This window comes from Arvicola amphibius, chromosome 10 (genome assembly GCF_903992535.2).
Source record: "Arvicola amphibius chromosome 10, mArvAmp1.2, whole genome shotgun sequence".
Lineage (NCBI taxonomy): Eukaryota > Metazoa > Chordata > Mammalia > Rodentia > Cricetidae > Arvicola > Arvicola amphibius.
This window is the reverse complement of record NC_052056.1, coordinates 80,617,052-80,640,758: the sequence shown is the minus strand read 5'-3', so window position 1 is coordinate 80,640,758 and position 23,707 is coordinate 80,617,052. Positions and strand designations below refer to the sequence as shown.

The following is a 23,707-nucleotide window of genomic DNA, read 5'->3' as shown; positions in this document are numbered from 1 at the left end:
ACTTGTCTTCCAGGATGTTACACTCTGATGTTTTCTTCCAAACTAACTCTGCTACTCAATTGTTGGGGTCCCACTTTAATATCTCCTCACAGCTTTGCACAGATGTCATACATTTTCTCGAACAACTTTATGGTTTAAGTTTCCAGATCTAGGGGCTGGAGAGATGGCTCAGAGGTTAAGAGCACTGGCTGCTCTTCCTAGAGGACCTGGGTTAAATTCCCAGCAACCACATGGTGGCTCACAGCCATCTGTAATGAGATCCGGTGCCCTCTTCTGGAATGCAGGCAGAACAGTGTGTACATAATAAATAATAAATAAATAAATCTTTTAAAAAAGTTTCCAGATCTATTCTCACCTTGAATATATTCTACTTACTTGTCTTTGTTCTTTTTTTTTTTTTTTTTTTTTTTTTGGTTTTTCGAGACAGGGTTTCTCTGCAGCTTTGGAGCCTGTCCTGGAGCTAGCTCTTGTAGACCAGGCTGGCCTCGAACTCACAGAGATCCGCCTGCCTCTGCCTCCCAAGTGCTGGGATTAAAGGCGTGCGCCACCACCGCCCGGCCTTACTTGTCTTTGTCTTGCGTATTTATTTCCACTATTGCTTTTTGAGGGAAGAGTCCTTGTCCTTTTTTGTTCACTGTTCTACACTGGTGCCCAGAACTGTGCTCAAAAAAGCTAGTATACCCTGTCTCGAAAAACCAAAAAAAAAAAAAAAAAAAAAAAAAAAAAAAAAAAAAGCTAGTATATAAGAAATATCAGAGGAGTGAATGAATACAACTTGTCACTTATGAGTGCGTGTACTCACCAAATATTTACTGAGTATATCATGCGTTTTAGGTTCTATGCTAAGAATTATTTGAGAGTCTGAAATTAAATATACTTCCTATGCTTCTGAAGAGAGCATGGCAACTTTGAACATAGGTTTATAGTGTATAAAGACGAGTTCCTGGATGAAGTAATAATTGAAGTGAGTGCAGATTGTCTGTTGGGAGTTTAAACAAATTTATTAATTACAACTTTTCAACAGAAATATAAAGTATTTCTTATGGGAAAAATATGTCAACAGTCATGGTCTTTTTGTCCCTTCCAGCACACTGTTGAGGAGAAGAAGGGTGTGTCTGGGTACAGTTACACCCAGGAGGAGCTGGAAAGGGTGTCGGCCCTCAAGAGTGAGGTGGATGAGATGAAAGGCCGAACCCTGGATGACATGTCTGAAATGGTGATGACACTCTGTCTCGTTTATTTTATTGACTTATATGGTTGGAAGGCAGGTTTTTATGTTTAATTTTCAGTTAAGCACTTAAATATTAATCTCTATACATTGTTTACTTTATATTCTTTTGCCACATGCATGCATGACTCTAGGGGTTGACCTAACTGGGGCAGCAAGGGAAAGAAGAAAGGACAGACACACTGGCACGTGTATGGAAAAGCTGGGGTCAGGTGGTCTGCGCGCATGGATGGGGCAGCTGCAGCCCCACACCATGTGTAGTGTTTATTACATACCACTGCACAAGCAGGCAGGTTGAGTCAATCTGCATAGGAGCAGTCTCTGTAGGGCTTCGGGCTGTACACAGCTATGGGGAGAAAGCTATGGTGGGCGCGGTCTGCTCTCACTGTCAACTTTCGCACTCAGACCAGAGGAAGGCTGTGCCGCTCCTTTGGGACTCAGGCGCTAGTCCTCAGCTCATGTCACAACACACATCCACTCAAACCTCGCTTTCTTCCTGCATTCTTTCATCTGTTTCTTAAAATCTATCTCTTGAATTTTTCCATTGCAATATGATTGTTCAACTTAAAACAGTGTATACTTTGAATCTTAATATGACATTAAAGAAGTGTTTATGGTAAAAGTAAGTACTAGAATTTTTTCAGCTTTGTGTATGTCCTGATGTTCCTCCAAATGCACTGAGACACTCTCAGAAGGCATCATTCATAACTTTGAAATCTTTCCTTATTTGTTGGTAAATAGTTGCTGCCACAAATCAGAAAACTACCCTGAGTGTTGTCTAGAACTTTCTGGATTTTGACCAAATCTAGTTACTAAAAAGGGTTAGTATTTAGTATAGAGGAGGCCTTCAGGACCCCTATTCTGTCAGGCCATTCAGGTTAAGTATATTGAAAACCCCCATGCATATTTGTGTGTATTTCCTGAGACCTGAGTTACACATGTTTTAACAGACCATATCTTATAGTGGTAGACAAGTAACTGTATTGTCGCGTCATGCATTCAGTGTTAACAAACATTTCCTTGTCATAGTTTGCAATCATGATAATAGACATTTGAACCAATAAATAGCATTTCACCTTGCTAAGAAATTAACATCTACTGGCTAAGTGTAGTGATACATAGCTTTAGTCCCAGCACTCGGGAGGCAGAAGCAAATGGATCTCTGTGGGTTTGAGCCCAGCCTGGTCTACATAGTGAGTTTTAGGACAGCCAGAGCTACATTAACCCCTGCAAAACAAAAACAAACAAACAAAAAAGACAAGAAAGTAGAAATTAACATTTGATAAATCCCCTTTCTATTGTTTGGCACTGAAGTAATTTACAGGTTTTTTTTTTTTTTTTTTTTTTTTTTTTGGTTTTTCGAGACAGGGTTTCCCTGTAGTTTCTAGAGCCTGTCCTGGATCTAGCTCTTGTAGACCAGGCTGGCCCCTAACTCAGAGATCCGCCTGCCTCTGCCTCCCGAGTGCTGGGATTAAAGGCGTGCGCCACCACCGCCCGGCCTACAGGTGTTTTTTTTTTGTTTTTTTTAATCTTTATTTAACTGCAATAGTATTTTTATGTATGTAGCATTTTTTTCATTTTTGTAGATGTCATTTTTTTTTTCTTAAATGACAGGTAAAAAAACTGAATTCCCTGGTATCAGAAAAGAAGTCAGCTCTGGCCCCAGTCATAAAAGAACTCCGGCAGTTGCGTCAGAAACGTCAGGTAAGTTTGACTTTGAGATAGTTTCAGCTCTGTCTTGCCCAGATGAACTAGGTGGGCTCTAAGTGTTCCACTTGGGAGAAAATGGAAAGAAAATTATTGTGACTGTGTTGCTATGACATAAGCCAGTGGTTATGTGGCCCACAAAGGCTTTACTGAGTTTATGCTACCCACTGTGTCATAATTTAATGAGGGTTCGGGTGGAGGAGAAGGAATTTAAATGGGAATACAAAAATGCAGCCAGATGAAAATTTTCTTTTAAATCATCTGCATTTATTAGACCCCATTCTCTGTGCCTGGGCACCACTGAAGTCAGCTATAGAGGCAAGCTGACTGTTCTGCGGGCTTGTGGGCCGAATACAGTAGGAGAGGTACAAGTGCCGCTACTGGGAAGCTAACTCTAAGCCCTGATTTAAAGAGGAACTGTCAGAAGTAAGTGCCCTCTACAGCAGGATCCAGTGGCCTCTACCATTGCCATTAGCAGCTGCTACTTCCTCATTCTCTGTAGTAATTGGAAGTTTGAGTGCAAGCTATCTTGCTTGTGCTTGGGGATGGAACTAGAAAACCAGTTCCACGTGAACACCATCTGTCAAAATCAGCCCCAGAGCAGAAAATCACATAGACTTTGGAATCAGTTAGACATAATTTCCTTTTTATAGAAAATGCCATACAGTCAGAGACAGGTTTAGTAACATAATGGCTCCGGATAGACAAATGGGATACAAAAGTAGAGGTCTGACTCTAACCTGGAAATTCTCTCTCTCTCTCTCTCTCTCTCTCTCTCTCTCTCTCCCTCCCCCTCTCTCTCCCCCCTCTCCCCCCTCTCTCCTCTCCCCCCCCCCTCTCTCTCTCTGTGTGTGTGTCTCTCTGTCTCTCTCTCTGACATGGTCTTTCTCCTCTATTATGTGCTATTATGTATCCCTGTATTACGTATCCCTGGTTATCCTGGAACTCTCTATGTAAACCAGGCTGGCCTCAAATTCACAAAAGTCCTCAAGCCTTTGCCTCCCAAGTGCTAGGCTTAAAGGCATGTGCCACCATGTCTGGCCTAAGTTGTCTTTATTTCAATGTCTTATTACACACTGCTCCCATCACAGAGTAGATGAGTGATATAGTACCAGCCTGTAAAGAAATTGAAGCAAGATAAAAGAAAACACATCTAAAGAGCCAGTAGTGTATTACATATATGTATCATGGAGCCGGTCAAGGGACTCTAAGAAAGTCTGAACCAGAGAAGTTATAGCAGCATTGGGGACTTATGGATCGTGATGATATTTGATATTAACAATATTTATTAAGCCATACCCTTTTATTTTATTTGTTTTGTTTTAAGTCAAGATCTTACTATGTAGTCCTGACTAGCCTGGAACTCACTCTGTAGAGCAGGCTGACCTTGAACTCAGAGAGATCTGCCTGCCTCAGTCCCCACGTACTAGAATTAGAAGTGTGTGTCATCATGCCTGGTGACACTACCATGTGTTTAAAAGACCAAGAGTAATTTAAAATATTGTATCTTTTTTCAGCTGAGGAGTTAGTAAGGTTAAACTTGGCTTTTGTTATGTCAGATCTGGACCACAAATACTGAAGTTATGACTGCTTGACTCCATCTACTGTGAGGTTTTAAAGGATCAGCTGATCAGGGTGTTCACTGCAGAGAGTCACTGGTCTGGTTTGAAGCCTCTGGTTTCTACTACCATATCTATGCTGAACCCTCGCTAGGGCTCCCCCTGGATATCCTGTTGCTGCCCTGTGTTGTGGAGATCCTGTTGCTTTGCGTCTGCAGGGTCATCTCTGCTGTTGCTGCTGGTCAAGCAGCTCTCTCACCATCTCAGCCCACTCCCTTCCTCTCTCTTCAGATTTACCTCTGTCCATAGGACCTGAATCACTCTGACTCTCTCTCTCTCTCTCTCTCTCTCTCTTTTTCTCTATTTCTCTCTCTATTTCTCTCTCTCTATTTCTCTCTATTTCTCTCTCTCTCTCTTTCTCTCTCTCTTTCTCTCTCTTTCTCTCTCTCTATTTCTCTCTCTATTTCTCTCTCTCTCTCTCTCTCTATTTCTCTCTCTCTCTCTCTCTCTCTCTCTCTCTCTCTCTCTCCAGAGTCTGATTACATAACTCTGGCTGTCCTGGATCTCGCTCTGTAGACCAGGCTGGCCTCAAACTCACAGAGATTCACCTGCCTCTGCCTCCCAAGTGTTAGTATTAAAGACATGTGGCAAAGATTTCTTTATTGTTATTTTTGTATTCAGTGTGTGTGTGTGTGATAGCATATAGCAAAAGTGGGAAGACTATGGGGGACTAGAACTCCTTGGATCCTTTGGATCTGGGGTTACAGATGGTTGTGAGCTGCCCCGTGTATGTGCTGAGATACGAACTCAGGTCCTCTGGGAGAGTTGTGAGCAGTCTTAACTCTGAGCCATCTTTCCATGCCCTAACTAATTAGTTAATGGCTGCCTTAAATTTGTTTTACATATATTTACTTTCTAAAAATCTAATTATTTCTAGGGGCTATGGGCATAGCTCAGTAGCGGAGCTTGTGTGTAGCATGTGAAATGCTTTGGGTCAAGTTCCCTAACACACACTTGCTATCAAACCACACACAGAGACTCACTTCCCGCCGCTCGGCTCCTGGCTGCCTGCTAGCTTTACCCAAAATAACAACACACAAACTGTATTCTTTTAAACACTGCCTGGCCCATTAATTTCAGCCTCTTACTCACATCTTGACTAACCCATATCTAATAATCTATGTAACACCACGAGTGGTGTCTTACCAGGAAAGTTTCAGCATGTCTGACCTGGCGGCTGGCTTTATCGCGTCTGTCTCCCTGAGGAGAGGAACGGCAGTCTGGCTCAGAGAGCAGAGGCATGGCAATTTATTAACTTCCCTTCCCAGCATTCTGTTCTGTCTACTCCTCCCACCTAAGGGCTGGCCAATCAAATGGGCCAGGCAGTTTCTTCATTAACCAATGAAATCAACTCAAACAGAAGACCCTCCCACATCACTCACACAAGCAAACACATGCACACACATACACACACACACACACACACACACACACATTATCACAAATACAAATTTATATTAAAGGCAGACTAAAATCAAGCCTGTCTGTCATGGTCAGATTTTTTTTACAGTTGGCTACTATACATTTCTCCCTTCTTATACTTTTGGTTTTGGTTTTGTTTTTTGGGGGACAGGTTTTATCTGTGTAGCTTTGGATCCTGTCCCAGAACTCTCTCTGTAGACCAGGCTGGCATTGGACTCACAGAGATCTGCCTGCCTCTGCCTCCCTAGTGCTGGGATTAAAAGCGTGCCCAGCACTTTACATATTTTTGACAAATCTTAAATTAGATTTTGCTGTGTGTTATAATCTGAAAGGTTTATTTTAATAAGTTTCATTGTTTCTGTCTATTGACATAAAGACATAGGTAGTCTTAGTGGTATCACTTTGTTTGACTTTCAGTGTTAAAGCCTGTGCAGAGTCTCTCTGTCTGTGTTGGAGTAGCTGTGTTCCAGCTTGTGGTTTTGTTTTAGCCATTGTTTGATTAGATAGTATCTACTAATTCCCACCTTGAGGAGGGAGGAAGCTGCTGTGGTTTGATCTTTTTAACTTCTTCCTTCCATTCTCAACTTCTTTGCCTCCTCTGGCAGCAGAGTTTTGTTTACTATTATCTTTCTTAGTGTTTGCCTGTTTGCTTTGATTCTGTTATACTGTGATGCATGTTATACTGTGATGCATGTTATACTGTGATGCACTGTTGTATCCTGAAAAGACATCCTTTGACGTTATTCCACTCACTCTTAAAAATTAAAAAAACAAAAAACAAGAAAATTGCCAAGTGATGGTGGTGCACGCCTTTAATCTCAGCAGAGGAGGTGGATCTCTGTGAGTTTAAGGCCAACCAGATATACAGAGTATGTTCCAGGACAGCCAGGGCTACACAGAGAAACCCTGTCTGGACAAACAAAACAAACAAAAGCAAAAGGCGATAAACTCCATGTGAGGTGTGTTTTACTTCACCTAAAAACTTTGCTTACAAAATCATGCAAACAGAAAGCCTTTCCTGGTAAGTTATATCACCCTACCTTTTTGTTTCCCGACTTCACTCTTGGTGATGCTTTTGCCCGGTATTGTTTGGGAAGCAGGTGAGCCAGATTTCTTATTGCTTGGTGCAGCCTCTTATTTCTTCTGACTCCGTTTCTTGTGCCATTGTTTTTGTCCTGTGTGTCCCAGCACAGGAGGTATTGGGGTTTGTGTGGCTGTGCTTCCATGCGCTTAGTCAGATTATGGATCTGTCAGGATTTTTTCTTTTGTGTAGCCTATGTACTGTGCTGTTTCTTTGCTTAATTTCTTACTGTCCACCTTCCGTTCCAGAAGCCAGTTTTTCTTCATTTATTTCCTTCCTTTATGTCCTTTTTGTCTTCTACTTTGATTATAATTTCCTCTTTTTCATATATATTCTTGACTTAATAAAGACTAAGATTAATTAACATCATTTGCTAATACACAGATTTTAGAATAATTTACCCCCCCAACACACACACACAGGTAGTGCTGTCCTTGAGAGGCATCCACAGATTCAGTGAGTTCATAATCCTAACACAACCCCCCACCCCAAGCAGTCTGATTCCAGGTTCAGAGCCAGGGAAAGAAAGACACTTTGTCCCCAAACCTAGAGCCTGAGAAATGTCCCCAGACCCTGAAACCAGGACCAAAAGAACACACTAAGCCCCTAGATTCATAGCATACCAAAGAAATTCTCCTGGTCCCAAAGTTAGAGTCAGAAAAGGTAAAAAGAACCAAAGAAAGAAACACAGTTTAGCCCCAGATTTAGAGCCATCTCTGCTCCTGACACAAAACCAGCCAATCCCTTAGCAGGGAAAACAGACCAATCACTGAGGCCCTAGAGGCTTGGAATTCCCTTCAAGCAGTTACTAGCAATTGGGAATTTCCTCAGGCCTGGAAATTCCTTTTCATCATAGGGGTTAGCCAATCCCAAGCCTGAAGTCTGCCTCACCCCACTCGGGGCAGCCAATCACAAGCCCAGAGGCTTGGAATTCCCCAAACCTCTTCCCCTATATAAACCCCCTATGTTTGCTGCTCTGGTTTTTCCTGAGACCTAGGTCTTTCCTAGTCCTATTGCTGCCCTGCTTCAAACAAATGGAGGACCCGAGTTAACTCACAATAAAGACTCTGCTTTTGCATCAGATACGGTTTCGTGGTAATGTTTTGGGGATCCGGACTTTGGGCATAATAGTCCTCTGACATTTTATTTTCTTATTTCTTCGTCTCTGAGAGTAGCTGTCATGGTGATTTTACTATCATAATTCCTACTTTATACAGTCATGTCTGGTTTAGATTCACCTCTTAGCTACCAGTGCTCACCATTGCTGCCTGTATGTCACACCTTCCTTCCACGCAGCCACCCTCCCTGAAAGTCGTTTATTCGTTCATTCCTTTGTTTGTTTGTATGGGGGCACAGAGAAGCCGGAAGAGAGCAATAGATGCACTGGAACCGGAATAAAAGAGGTTGTGCATCTCATAACATGTGTGCTGGCAACTAAACTCAAGTCCTCTGCTTGTGAGCCTAGCTTTCAACTGCTGACCCATTTCTCCAGCCCTCAAATTCCTTTTTTTTGGTTCATTTTACTTTATTCTGTGTATGTGTGTGCACACCAATGTCTGTCTCTGTTGTTCTGTGAAACAGAGTATAGCTGTGTGACTCACTCGCCTCCTCTTCTGCCAGCCTCCCAAAAGCTGGACTGCAGTCATGTGCTCTGTGGATTGTTTGTCCTTGAATTCTGGCAGCAGGGAGTGGTTATTCAGTTTTCTGGCCTAATGTGTTAGAACTGTCATAAGCTAGAAGCTACTTTTGAGCTACTATCTCAGCTTGCAAGTTCTTAGACCGTGTAGGTGGAGAAATCTAAATCCATTGTCAGCCTGAGTTAAAGAACCCATGGCAGCCAAGCTGTATCTTGATTGGTTTAGATTTCAGATTCACAGGTCAAAAAAAGAAAAGAAAAGCTGTCACTAGCCAGTCATTGTGACACAGGCCTTTAATCTCAGCCTCAAAAGGCAGAGGCGGGCAGATCTCTGTGAGTTTGAGACCAGACTAGTCTACATAGTGAGTTTTAAGTTCCAGACCAGCCATGTTTGTGTGTTTCGTTTCGCTTTGTTTTTGAAGAAGTCTCTGTCATCAACTGTAGCAAGTTCATCTCAGTGAGAAGCTGTCTAAGTGCACACAGCTGCTGACCTTTTCCTACTTATGGGACATACGATTGTTATAGTCATTTATTTTGGTGTGGGGGGTATGTATGTGTGTACATATATGTTCATCTATGTCAGAGGACTTGTGGGAGTCAGTTTTTTGCCCACTGCATGAGTCCCAGGGATTGTCAACAAGCGCTGTCGCTCACTGAGCCATCTCGCTGGCCTCCCATTAGCTCATTTTAATACATAAAGCCATATAGGGTCTGCACAACAGAGACAGCCCATACAACACTCATCTTCCATGGTAATGCTCGATTCCAAGAGTGCTACTATGTAGAACCAAGGTCATTTCCAGGCTGATTTTACCCTCATTTCCCCAGGAAAGCCGCTGTCTGTCTCTTGTTTCTGGTCCTGATGATTCTGATTCCTTGGCAATTCAGTTCAGCTCTGGATTTTAAGAGACATTTGCTCTTCCTTAACAAGCATTTACAAATACTTAGCATCCTTATATATTTGCAGCAGGTTTTTAGATTATCTCCTTCAAAATATGTGACTAAACTTTGAAGCTCTTAGAGGAACCTGAGTTCACTCTGACTCTGCCCTTTATAGACGCATAGTCTTGGCCAGGACCTGGCCTTTCTGAGTGTTCTCTAAGCATCGTGTGGAGGTAGCAGTCAGTACCTCCTTCAGGATATTGTTGTAAGATTTAATTGTTCATGTGCCCTGGTAGGATTCGCAAAGTTCTTATCAGATGCCCACATTCATCATCATCCTTCTCTCTGGATATTCTCAGATACACTGATAATGGACTACTCTTTTTCTAAAAAAAAAAAAATATTTATTTATTTATTTATTTATTTATTATGTGTACAATGTTCTGTCTGTGTGTATGCCTGCAGGCCAGAAGAGGGCACCAGACCTCATTACAGATGGTTGTGAGCCACCATGCGGTTGCTGGGAATTGAACTCAGGACCTTTGGAAGAGCAAGCAGTGCTCTTAACCTCTAAGCCATCTCTCCAGCCCTGGACTACTCTTACATTCCTGAATTTTTCATCTCCTGTACTTCCCAATCCTTTACACACGATATTCCATTTTTTTTGTTGTTGTTTAAAGAAAAAAGCATCTTCTTTCCCTTGTTTCCCTTTCCCTAACCATTCTTACTAATCCCTAATTCTCAGTTTAGATATCAGTTTCTCCAGGAAGTCGGCCCCCTGATCCCCAAGCCTGGATTAGGTCTGAGAGTCTTGCATGCTGCTGTGCAGGTTGCGCCCATCCACTGGAGCTCTTACAACCTGTGCACTCAGAGCATTACTTAAGGGAATGCTGTTTTGTTCGCTGTTGTAGCCCCAGCTCCTAAGCAAGAGCCTGGCACACAGATGAGTACATGGTAGCTATTATTCTTATCAGCACCTCCATCTGTCATAATTCTCAAATGTCCAATTGTTGTATAAATAACTCATAAGTATGCCAAGAAGCTTAGACTCAAGTTACAAGACTGACAAGGCCACGCATTGTTTCAGAGCCACATTTTGTGCGTTTGTTTTTCACTTAATCATTTACCCTTTTCAAACTAGGAACTAACCCAGGAGTGTGACGAAAAGAAAGCCCAGTACGATAGCTGTGCAGCAGGCCTTGAAAGCAATCGGTCCAAATTAGAACAGGTAAGAATGGAGTTTTCATTTTAACAGTTTAGCGAAAGCTACCTGTGTGTGCACATTCTCACTCAGTGTTACGAGTTCTTACATCTTTGTCATCGTCTCCTAGCCTGCCTCCAAGGCATCGAAGACCTTTATTCCTTTGAACTTTATATTTATCCACTGAATTTTTCCATCTGTACCACTACCACCGAAGCTTAAGGTCTATATTCCCTTGCCCAGACTCCATAGTAGTCATCTATCCAATGCTCTTGCCTTCCGACATTTAATCTCCTAGTGCAGACAAAGAAGCTAGTTTCAGATATAGGCCACCTTCATTGGCTTCCCACTACACTCGAGTGAAACCTAACCTCCAAATTCTGTTGTGTGGGCTCATCCTGCCTTGTCAAGGTCATACCCATGTCCTGCAGTCCTTGTCCAGCACTCCAGGCTGGCCAAGCTCAGTTCCACCTCCAGGCTATTGTGTGCACTCTTCTCTCTGCCCAGGACATGCAGTGTCTTCTCTCCCCTTTTATTTTTATCACATAGATCTCCACCTGAAGGTCACTGCCTCCTCACAGACTTTCCTGATCTCTCTCCCTAGTATTTCCCATTGTCCTCATCAGCCTGGCCTGCTGACTGAGCCATCTACCCACATAACGCCTGTACCCATCACAAATAGTCTTCATTCCTGTTTTCCTCAGTGCTGTGTCCCTAGCTCCTACCAGAGTCTAGTCACGTAGAACTTGGTGAGTGAGTAGCTGTGCCAGCAGGAGTCACCTGGCTGCCAGCGGTACTACACTGTTACTGTAGACAAGCTTGTGCTGGGGTGGTTCTGATGACCTCTCTTCTGTTGTGCATTTAAAGCCAACTTCTCTTTTATTCTTTCAATAATTTGTTACCCACTTAACATTATATTGTAGGAAGTACGAGGACTGCGTGAAGAATGTCTTCAGGAGGAGAGTAAATACCATTATACAAACTGTGTGATCAAGGTGAGACAAAGAGTATGCAACAGAAGGGCTCCTGAAAATGTTTAAAACTGTTATTTTTTTGTTCATTTGGTTTTGGTTTTTTTATTTTCAAGATGGGGGTCTCTTAATGTAGCCTTGGCTGTCCTAAAACTCACTATGTAGACCAGGCTGGTCTCAAACTCAAAGAGATCTGCCTGCCTCTGCTTCCTGAGACCTGACTAAAAAATATTTCATTGATTAATGGATTGTGTGTGTGTGTGCCCTGGTGAGTCTGTGGAGGTCAGAGAGCAGCTTGCAGGGTTCAGTTCTCTCCATCCACTGTGTCAGTTCTGGGGATAGAACTCAGGTTGTTAGACTTTACCTGCTGAGCCATTTTGTAGGCTCCCTCTGAGGCCCCCAACAGTGAAGACTTCCTGAAGCCTGTCTTTGCATTTAGAACCTGGAAGTTCAGCTTCGCCGAGCAACTGATGAGATGAAGGCTTACGTCTCTTCTGATCAACAAGAAAAGAGGAAAGCAATCAGGCAAGTTATTTTATTTTTGAATTGATTTACTTAGTGTTTTCACCTGTAGGTTTATAAATAAGATAGAAGCTTACAGAGCATCTGAGCTATTACTGAACCTTAGCGATTCTAGCCCTCCTGATGGGGTATAGTTGTACATCTTGCTTTCTTTTTGACATGTAATAAATATATATATATATATAATAAATATATATATATATATATATTTATATGAAATGTAAAATTTACACTTTTGCCACCTCTAAGCATGCATTAGTGGCACTGATTACATTTACAATGCTGACTCATCACCATTATCTGGTTCCAAACCCTTTCACCTTCCATTAACCATTAACCCCACTCCCACCTCCAAGAATATGTGCACTTGTGTATTAGCTCTCTGTAAGCATGAACGCTTGAATGTTGTCTCCGTAAGCACACATGGCTGGGACTCTGGTCATCTGCCTGCTAATTGTACAGTGTGACTTCTGCCTTTTAGCTAGAAACCATGTGACTGCAGCATTGCCAGCCTTTGAAATGGGAAGGGTGTGCAAATACTGCTTAGTCTTAAATGGCGACTTTCTGTAGTCTCAACTTGTGGCATACTGTACTGAATCAACTCTTGCCTTAAAATGCATTTATAGCTAAATTACAAGTTGTAATAAAATGCAGTAATGGAGGTGTTTTCTTTTTTCTTTTTTTTCCTTCGGTATTTTTTTTTTTTTCGAGACAGGGTTTCTCTGTGGCTTTGGAGCCTGTCCTGGAACTAGCTCTTGTAGACCAGGCTGGTCTCGAACTCACAGAGATCCGCCTGCCTCTGCCTCCCGAGTGCTGGGATTAAAGGCGTGCGCCACCACCGCCCAGCAGCTTTTTTTTTTTTTTTTTTTTTTTTTTTTTTTTTTTTTTGAGACAGGGTTTCTCTGTGGCTTTGGAGCCTGTCCTGGAACTAGCTCTTGTAGACCAGGCTGGCCTTGAACTCACAGAGATCCACCTGCCTCTGCCTCTGCCTCTGAGTGCTGGGATTAAAGGGGTGCACCACCATCACCCAGAAGTTTTCTTTTTACTGTCAAGTAAGAACACAAAAGGGTAGGGGTCACATGTGCGGCTGCAGTTGAGATTTTGAGTGTCTGAGCATTGGTGCTCCCAGGAGAAGCCTAGGAGGGAGCCTGGAGCACTGTCCATGCCGTACACCGGAAGGCACGGCCGACTGGAGCTCCTCTAGGAATAGAGTGGCTTTAATGCATGTTCTCCATACTAAACTATTAAAGTGTTTATTCAGATTCTTTCAAAGAATGTAAACTTTGCTCTCATAGTCTATATTGTCAGTGATAAGAAATGAGAATAGTTGATTTGTTCTTGAAAAATAGACATTTTAGAAATTTAATTCACTTCTTCAACGTTATCAGTCTAAAAAAAAGGAAGAAGGAAGTAATTGCTTCTGAACTGTTAAATGTCCAGTCATTTTCTGACAGGATGTACTTCATCACTAAAAAATCCAGTATGGGGCCAGCGGGATAGTTTAGTGGGTAAGGGTACCTAATGCCAGCCCTGACAACTGGGGTTCAATCCCCAGAACCCACATAGCGGAAGGAGAGAACTGAGTCCCACCAGTTGTTCTCTGACCTCCACGTGTGTGCTGTGGCACATGTGTTTGAATGTGCATTCACATACAAAATAAGTAAGTGTAAGATAGTTTTTATTTAAAACAAAGTCCGTATGGCTGAGGAGTAAAGCACTCACTGTACGAGCATGAGTTGCTGAATGTGAATCCCCAGCACCCACACAGAGCAGATGTGATGCAGGTGCCTAGAACCCCAGCACTGGGGTTCAGACAGGTGCTTCCCATAGGGCTCACAGGCCAGCCAGTTTATCCAAAACATAAGCTCTAGGCTCAATGAGAGAGACTGCTTTAAACACGAGGAAGAGAGGCAAGGGGGGAAGCTAGCTGAAATCAACCTCTGGCTTCTGTATGACCCACATGGGTAAGTGCACCTGCATGCATACATAATACACAATCATAATAAACTTTCATATTCCTCGAGTTATTTTGTGGAAAAGAATTGTGCCGTGACTATAGCATTACATTTGAATATTGTAAAAAGGGGTCAGCAAAATGAGTCAGAGAGTACAGGTGCTTGCCACCAAGCCTAATAGCCTGAATAAGACCCCTGGGATCCACACTGTGGAAGATGAGGACACACTCATGCAAGATGTTCTCTGATGCAAGTGTGCATATGCAAGTGCACACACATACATAATTTTAATTAAAATATTTCTGAAGATTATATGAAAAATAGTGTTGGTTACATTCTAAACTCACGGATACGTGCTTACAAATATTACAGAGACAAAAACTTATTGTCATTCCATTTTCAATATTGGTTTCTTTTTAATTAGCCCAAAGATTTGTTGTTGTTGTTTTAACCTCACCCCCAACCACCTTCTCAGCAAAGTACCAGGTACAAACCTAGAGTCTTGTGCATGCCAGGTTGGGGCTAGCATACTACTATAATAAGACTGTTGGTTTCCTCAGAAATTGTTATGTAAATGAGAATGCTAAAACAATGTGGACAAGTCTCAGACCTACGATACTAGTGAATTCCTTAAAGCCATCTGAGCCATGACCATACTCTCCCCCCACCCCTGCTGTCCCCGCAGATAGGGTTTTTCTGTACAGTCCTGGCTGTCCTGGAACTCAGAGATCCGCCTGCCTCTGTCTCCCAAGTGCTGGGATAAAGATGTGCGCCATTCTAAACTCACGGATACGTGCTTTTAGATACCTGACTCCATACATTCTTCTTGGGTTATGATGTTTAGCTCATCCTAACATCATTTGGAGATCGTGGAAAGCAAGCAGTTGGGCCTTGTGTTTCATGAATAAGGACAAAATGAAGGCTCATGAGACTGTTGGCCATTTTCACCCTTGTTTCTGTGTGCAAATACCTCCTGTACTTCTCTACGGGGACCATGGGTGCTTTCCCTGCCGTTCCCGTCCTAACCACTCTTGTTTCCTCGCACTACAGAGGTGTGATCTTTCTCTTCTGACGCTGCTAGATTTCTTCTTCTGTGGTTTATGATATCTTCGATTCTTCATCTTTTCTTGCTTTATTCTTGTAATAGTATAATCTTAGTTTGCACAGAGAAATAAAGACAATGTTTGCATTTAAATATATGATTTAGCCAGGTATGGTTGCGCATGCCTTTAATTCCTGTGCTTGGGAGACACAGGCAGGTGGATCTCTGTAAGTTCAAGACCAGGGCTGTTACACAGAAAATCTCTGTCTTGAAACACCCTTCCCCGCAAGTAAGCAAACAAACAAACAATTATAAGATCTAAAGTCTCCTCCCATTCCTTATTTAATTAGGGTTTCTATTGCTGTGATAAAAATCCATTGACCAAAATCAGTTTGGGGAGGAAAAGGTTTATATCAGCTTATAAGTATTTGGAACAGAATAGGAACTCAAGTAAGACAGGAACCAGGAGGCAGGAGCTGAAGCAGAAAGCATGGAGGGTGCTGCTCCCTGGCTTGTTCTTCATGGCTGGCGCAACCTGCTTCCTTTAGAACCCAAGATCACCGCCCTGGAGTAGCATGACCCACAGTAATTAGGGCTCTTTTACATTGATTACTGATTAAGAAAATGCATTACAGGCTTACCTCCAGCCTCATCTTATGGAGCATTTTCTCAATTGGGAATCCCTTTTCCTACGTGACTCTAGCTTGTGTAAAGTTGGCATAAGCTAGTCTGGACACTTGCCATCTGTCCCTTAATCTTTACCCTTCAGTCTTCTGACCTTAACATGTCACCTACTTTAAATCCTGCTTTTAAAAAAAAAACAAGCAGCATTAAATATATTTTACATAGCATTAAAATATACTTGTACTTTGATTTTTTTAAATACTTTTTTTACTTTAAAATGAGTTTTTTAGCTTATAAAAATATTTGTAAAATCAAAGTAATCATTTGGAGTAGCATACACAGATATTGAGTACTTTCAAGATGAACTTGATGATACACACCTGTAACTTTGGCACTTGGAAGACAGATTAGAGGATTATGTGTTTAGGACTGGCCTGAGATACCTGAGTTTGAGGCCAGCCTGAGAAAAATGGTGGAACCTCATTAAAGGTGTATGTATGTGAGTCATGCCTTTAATCCCAGCATTTGGGAGACAGAGGCAAGCAGATCTCTGTGAGCTTAAGGCTAACCTGGTTTATCCTAGGTGAATTCAAGACCAGCCAGATATTTAGTCAGACTCTGGTGGCGGGGGAGGGGGAGTAAAGAGGGTGGAAAGGGGAAGAAGGGGGAGAGAAGGAGAGAGGGAGGGAGGGAGGAAAGGAGGGAGGGAGGGAGGAAGGAAGGGAGGGAGGGTGGTGGCACCCCTGTAATCACCAGCTCTTGAGAGGTAAAGGCCAGGCAGTCTGGAATTCAAGACTGGCTTTAATTATGCACTTAAGTTTGAGGCCATACTGGGCTACATGAGATCATTAAAAAAATGCAAATATATCTGCATGTGTATATGTTAGCAAATGCATAAGAAATGTATGTACACATAAGTGTGTATATAAATTATCTTTATTTAGAACTTTTTCCTCTTCATTATGTGTAGACTTGTCGCATTCTCTGTCACAGCTCTGCATTATCCCTTTGAATAGACTGTGATCTCCCTCAGCATCTCCCTGTCTGTATGCCTTCAGCCTGTCAGTCTCCAGGAGTCCGTGCACTTTAGAACCAATAGTATCTGCTTGGTTTCCTAAGTGGTGGGAGTTCCTCTGAAGGGTGACTTCCTGGAAGCACAGTAGAATCACACAGTTAGCGTGTTTAAAGTGCGCCCTTCTCTCTGCAGACTCTAAAAGGCAATGTGTAATTTAAGCACATGGGTTGCCATTGTTTTAAGGGTAGATTAACCAAAAATAGTACTTAACATCTTAATTTTCTTAATTTCCCATGTAATGCTCTGCCCTCCCCCTTTGAAATTACTGTTCACTGGAAGAAATGACTGAACGTGAGGAAGAAAAAGTATCCAATGAGTTTCATTCTGATTCTGCTGAAACTGTAAATATATATAGCTTTGCTAATTTATAGTTTAGTGGTGTGTTTAAATCAATTCAAGTTGAAGTTAAATTATTGTGTTGACTCCCTAGGGAACAGTATACCAAAAATATTACTGAACAAGAAAACCTTGGTAAGGTAAGAATTATTTTTTAATGTTTCCTATTCAGACTATTGCACAGTTCTGCCATTGTCATTCTTTTGGAAGGCTACAGTTTTGGGGTGCTAATTCCTTCTTAAGAATTTAAAGGGGTAGGCCAGGCATGGTAGCTCACGCCTATAATCCCAGCACTCAGGAGGCAGAGGCAGGTAGAGCTCTGTGAGTTCAAGGCCAGCCTGGTCTACAAAGTGAGTTCCAGAACAGGCTCCAAAGTTACACAGAGAAACCCTGTCTTGGAAAAAAACAAAAGAAAGGAAGGAAGGAAGGAAGGAAGGAAGGAAGGAAGGAAGGAAGGAAGGAAGGAAGGAAGGAAAAGAAAAAAAGAAAAAAAGACAGAAAAAATAGTGCTGAGTGTGGTTAGCCTGGTGACCTGAGTAAATTCTCCAGGACTCACACTAGAAGGAGATCCTCTGACGTCCAAATCCATCTCAGGTGTACGAGCACTTGAGTATGCACGTGTGCAGGTGTGTGTGTGTGTGTGTGTGTGTGTGTGTGTGTGTGTGTGTGTGTGTTCACTAGCCAGGTGGTGGTGGCACACACCTTTAATTCCAGTACTTGGAAGTAGAGGCAGGTGGATCTCTGAGTTCAAGGACAGCCAGGGCTACACAGAGAAAGCCTGTCTTGCAAAGCCATTAAAAAAGAAGGAAGGAAGGAAGGAAGGAAGGAAGGAAGGAAGGAAGGAAGGAAGGAAGGAAGGAAGGAAGGAAGAAAGGAAGGAAGGAAGGAAGGAAGGAAGGAAGGAAGGGGAAAATAAATTAGTATATTTGAATTAGTTTATATAAACATTCATTTGTAAAATACATTAACAATAGATTGTTTAGATTTTTAGAAATTAGTATGATTATCAATAGACTTTAAAGATTCCATGTTATATTAATATAAACTCTTCCCCTGTTTCTCTTGTTTAGAAAAGTTCTGGGGGGCTGGAGAGATAGCTCAGTGGTTAAGAGCACTGGCTGCTCTTCCAGAGGACCTAGGTCCAATTCCTAGCACCTACATGGTGGCTCACAACTGTCTATAACTCCAGTTCCAGGGATTTCAAAGTCCCCTTCTGGACTTTGTGGGCACCAGGCATGCATGTGGTGCAGACATACATGCAGAGTTTAAAACACCTAACACACACACACACACGAAATCTTTTAATTAAGAAAAGTATCTGGATGGATGCTAATGTGTACAGAAATGTTTATGAAACCTTAAATTCCTTTACAAGCTTAATTTCTAAATCATTTACAGATTTTTCTTCAGCTGAGGGAAGCTCAGTGTTAATACATATGCTGATCATGTACAAAACACCAAGAAGAAATTCTTGCTCCTTCCAGTGTAATTTTTTACTTAAGCAATATCTCTGGGAAAGCTGTAGGAGCAATAGGATATAAAGTATTTTTAAGCAGAATGAGCTAGACTAACCCATAACACAATTATCCTCACTCCTCATTTCCAGAGAGTAAGCTAGTGTTTCCAAGTGTGTGTTGTGCACACACACGCAGAGGCCAGAGACCCATAAGTGCCCTTTTCTAATCCCTTTGTAGAAGGAACGGCAGGCTGCATTCCGCCACCTGGCTAGCTTTACACCTGAAATAATTACATGGAAATGTATTCATTTAAACACTGCTTGGCCCATTAGTTTCAGCCTCTTATTAGCTAACTCTTACATATTCGTTTTAACCCATATCTAGTAATCTGTGTAGCATCACGAGGTGGTGGCTTACCAGGAAAGATTCTATCCTGCATCCATCTCGGAGAGGAAAGCTATGGCGTCTGCCTCAGTGCCTTTTTCCTCCCAGCATTCTGTTTTGTCTTCCCCACCTACCTATGTTCTGACCTATCAGGCCAAGCAGTTTTCTTTATTAATTAACCAATGAGAGTAACACATAGACAGATGACCCTCCACCATCATTGAGAGGGGTCACACTGCACTGTGAGATCTGAGGTTCTCCCTCACCAAGGCCCAGGGATCCTCCTGTTCGGTCCCCTTCCCAGTTTTGAGTTCCAGGTGTAGGTGATGGGATCCCAACCCAGATCCTCAGGCTTGCACGGCAAGCATCTTACCCATGGAGCCGTCTCCTCTACCCATAGTCACTCCTTTAAATAATTTTTATAGGTTGTTAGCATTTCTGGTAAGGAAATTGTTTCAGTAATATAAGAAAAATTATAATTTAGGTTTACTATAACTGAAAAAGTCATGCTCAGAACTCTTAAAATTCCTAACATACTTGAATGGTTTTTCCAGATACTTTTAATTTGTAAACATAAACATGTTTGTGATGAGAAACAAATTTTCTCATGCTAATCCTGTGCTTTCTGTATTATATAAAAATGTTACATTAGCATTGTGTCTGAAAATTCTCCTGTGTGTTCTCTCACTGTCTTCTATTATATTTACTTTTAGTATCCATAACTGGGGTGGGCAGTATTTAATCAGTGGTTTAAATCTCGCCTTCATCCTGGTTCATCCTCTTATTTGGGCAAGCATCGGCCACGGGCATTCTCATTTGTCCTGACGGTGGATGAGCTGTGTCCTAAAAGAGGAAAGATGAGTGTGTTCCTGTGCAGTGGCTGCTGCGTCTCGCTTGCCTCTCCCTACTGGTGGTGTTCTCCTGCCGTCTCTGTCGATGTTTCTGTCATACTCTTCCGTCTGTGTACACTGCCAGCTCCACCTTCTTTCTCCTCGGCGCTTCACTCTGGCTACTCTTTTTAATCAGCCTTCCTTGGTTTACAGAACCAATGTTTATTTTTGCAATTAGTTGAAAACAGTTTTTACTTCTATCTATAATTATAGTCAGTAAGTAAAACAGCCTTAGTAGGTGAAACTTTCTAGACTGTTAGTAACAAAGTAATTGTGGGGGCTGCAGAGATGGCTCAGTGGGGAAGAGCGCTGTCTGCCCTTCCACAGACCCTGATTCAGTCCCCAGCACCAGCATGGCAGCTCACACGTCTCTGTAACTCCAGTTCCAGGGGTCCAGTGCCCTCTTCTGGCCTCCATGGGGACCAGACAAGCACCTGGTGCACAGACACAAACAGCCAAAACACCCACACACAGAAGTAAACATAAAATAAATGGGTTTTTTGCTTTTTGTTTGTTTTTTTAGACAGGGTTTCTCTTTGTAGCCCTGGCTGTCCTCACTTTGTAGACCAGTCTGGTGTCGAACTCACAGAGATCCACCTGCTTCTGGTCTATTTATAAAAAATATTTTTCATAAAAATTTTGGCTTATTAAATAGTAAACACCTTTTTTAAAAAATCACTGATTGCCTGGCGGTGGTGGCGCACGCCTTTCATCCTAGCACTCGGGAGGCAGAGACGAGTGGATCTCTGTGAGTTTGAGGCCAACCTGGTCTACAGAGCGAGTTCCAGGACAGGTTTGATAGCTACAGAGAAACCCTGTCTTGAAAAAAAAAATCACTGATGTCTCTGAAGAAGCTATACAAAAGTGGTTTGATAATTTGAATTTACATAGAATGTATGTTATTTCAGGGTAGAATATAGCATCTACTGATAATAACATGCACAACCCAGCCTAGGTCATCAAGTGTTTCCGTGTGTTATCACATGAAGGACGAAGGGTGGGAAGCACACATTTGCACTGCTCCCTGCTATTCACTGCAGCTGAGGATTGAGAAGACTAAGGTCCGGGGACCTAAGTGCCTTGCTAATAATGGGACAGAGCCACAGCTGAACCTCCGGTCCCTTGATTTCAAGTCCTCTACATCCTGTGCTCAGACCAGACTGTTCCCTCCTCGCTTCTCTCCCCTCCATTTCCCTCTGTTCCCCTCCCCCTTTCCTTCCCCTCTCTTCCTTTTGTTTTTCTCATATTTTTTTTGTTTCCTACACTTGATCTTGCCAAAAGGCTGGGAAGCAATATGTTTGTTTGTAAATGTGTGTGACTGTTAACTGAACGTATGTAAGTGTTTCACATGTATGCATCAGAGCCCCTGGACTGGTGTTCCAGCACTGTGTTGGTCTGAGAATCAAACCTGAGCCTTCTGCAAGAGTAGCAAGTGTTCTTAACCCCTGAGACATCTCTACAGCTCCTTTTTCTGATTTTTTTTTAACATCAGGTTATTTTACATATATGTTCATTTTAATTAACTTTTAAAATATTCTTAGTGTAAATGTTTTAGAGAACATAGTTGCCTCTTAATCACTCATAAAATATACAAAACATACCATACCCCTCTGCCTCGTGATGACTGAAGTAAATCTCTTTCTTTTGGGTTTTTTTTTTCTTTCTTTCTTTTTTTGGTTTTTCAGGACAGGGTTTCTCTGTAGCTGTGAAGCCTGTCCTGGAACTAGCTCTTATAGACCAGGCTGGCCTCGAACTCACAGAGATCCGCCTGCCTCTGCCTCCCAAATGCTGTGATTAAAGGCGTGCGCCACCACCACCAGGCGACAGAAGTAAATTTCTTTAACTAATACTTTATTGTTACTTTTTCTGTTTTTAATGATAGAAACTCCGGGAAAAACAAAAAGCTGTACGAGAAAGTCATGGTCCAAACATGAAGCAAGCAAAGATGTGGCGTGATCTCGAACAACTAATGGAATGTAAAAAGCAGTGCTTCCTAAAGCAACAAAACCAAGCTTCCATTGGTCAGGTAATTCAGGAGGGCGGAGAGGACCGGCTAGTGCTCTGAGCCTGTGCAGGCTGTGCTTAGCTTAGCCGGTGCCGCTGGCTGCCAGTGCATCACCAGCAAAGCATGCTTCCTCCCTGGAAGGGACTCGTTCATCCTTTTGCTCTCAGACTCCTTTCTCCTAAAGTCTTGGAAAATGAAGAGAAGGCGGATCAGGTTAGAAGTCTTTTTAACATGAAGAAGAGGCTTGCGTTGTTTGTTTAGTTTAGACGTCAAGTGATGTCCTGAGTTTTATGAGAAAGGGACTCCGCTTGCTATCTGTAATGTAAACATGTGTCCATTAAGACCCATGCCGTTCTTAAAGCTGTAATGACTGGGGGATTAATGTTTTTCTCGATCTTTTTTCTGATGTTAGAGGACTCTTTGAGGAACTAGTATCTCTTGTTTTGAAGAAATATTTGTCTGAAGTCAGCAATCCCTGTGGTTTCACTTCAGTTTCTTTCTCCTCTGTTAATGCAAACCAGTTTAATATTTTGAAAAGCGTTTGTTCTCTTCATGTGATTTAAAAGCAAATAAAGCTTGGTACATGTCATGGCTGTTGATCTTAAATAATAAAGCTGTTCCAATCTTTTCTTTTCAGAGTGTTTTCTAATATTCACTTCTCATCTCACAGAATGTCTCACCAGACATCGAATGGAGAGCTAATAATACAATCGTATGCCTGCCCTGAGGACTGCTGTTATAAATATTAAAGCTGTCCTAAAGAAGTCAATACAGGATTCCTAGTGAAATTCAGGAATCCAAAGTGCATCCAACCTCTGCTTTATTTGAGCTAGGTACATAAGGATTTCTTTGGTTTTCCTTAAAGAAAGATATTAAAGGGGTTGGAGAGATGGCTCAGAGGTTAAGAGCACCACCCGCTCTTCCAAAGGTCCTGAGTTCAATTCCCAGCAACCACATGGTGGCTCACAACCATCTGAAATGAGGTCTGGTGCCCTCTTTGGCCTGCAGGCATACACACAGACAGAATATTGTATACATAATAAATAAATAAATAAATATTTTTTTAAAAAAGAAAGAAAGATATTAAACTTGTATGTTCTCTTTTACTTCATTTTGGTTTCAATCTGTTTTCAAAAGTCTTGCCTTTTGATTTGAAAACTTGGATTTTAAATTCCTAGTCTGGCCTTTGTAGGCTAGTTCTTTTTTATATTTTTAAATTTTTTTCGAGACAGGGTTTCTCTGTAGTTTTGGACCCTGGCCTAGAACCAGCTCTTGTAGACCAGGCTGGCCTCGAACTCACAGAAATCCACCTGCCTCTGCCTCCTGAGTGCTGGAATTAAAGGCGTGTGTCACCACCGCCGCCTAGTCGGGCTAGTTCTTTTTAACTGCGCTTTTAAAAAAGGAATGAATGTCTGTGTTGTGTAAACTATACAGACATGCATCTCTTTGGCACAAGGCTGATCTACTCTTAATATTGGAAGCCTATTAGTGATCATAATCGCAGAGTCAGCCTCTGTTCCACACACAGATAGACACTCGAATGCATTCACACAGGTGTGCACATGGGCACACTCATACACACTCACACTTACAAAGAAGAGAAAGAGAGGAAGGAGAAGATGAGCGTTCCAGTTCATGGTTGAGTCTGGTCCTCTGTTTATTCACCGTCT

At 42.1% G+C, this 23,707-nt stretch overlaps 1 protein-coding gene across 7 annotated transcripts in view; it reads left to right on the top strand.

Annotated features, from left to right (window-relative positions):
- Ift81 (intraflagellar transport 81) overlaps positions 1-22,665 on the top strand; it is a 90,142-nt gene extending 67,477 nt beyond the window's left edge. For 6 of the 7 annotated variants that reach the window (XM_038345349.2, XM_038345353.2, XM_038345348.2 and 3 more), the window contains 7 exons: positions 1,088-1,216; positions 2,843-2,932; positions 10,717-10,803; positions 11,700-11,771; positions 12,187-12,272; positions 17,396-17,441; positions 21,915-22,665. In XM_038345349.2, the coding sequence (XP_038201277.1) occupies positions 1,088-1,216; positions 2,843-2,932; positions 10,717-10,803; positions 11,700-11,771; positions 12,187-12,272; positions 17,396-17,441; positions 21,915-22,097 (693 nt within the window). In that variant the 3' untranslated portion in view covers positions 22,098-22,665. The remainder of the gene's footprint in view (positions 1-1,087; positions 1,217-2,842; positions 2,933-10,716; positions 10,804-11,699; positions 11,772-12,186; positions 12,273-17,395; positions 17,442-21,914) is intronic. The other variant, XM_038345350.1, reaches the window with a different exon arrangement.
- The last annotated feature ends 1,042 nt before the right edge of the window (positions 22,666-23,707 follow it).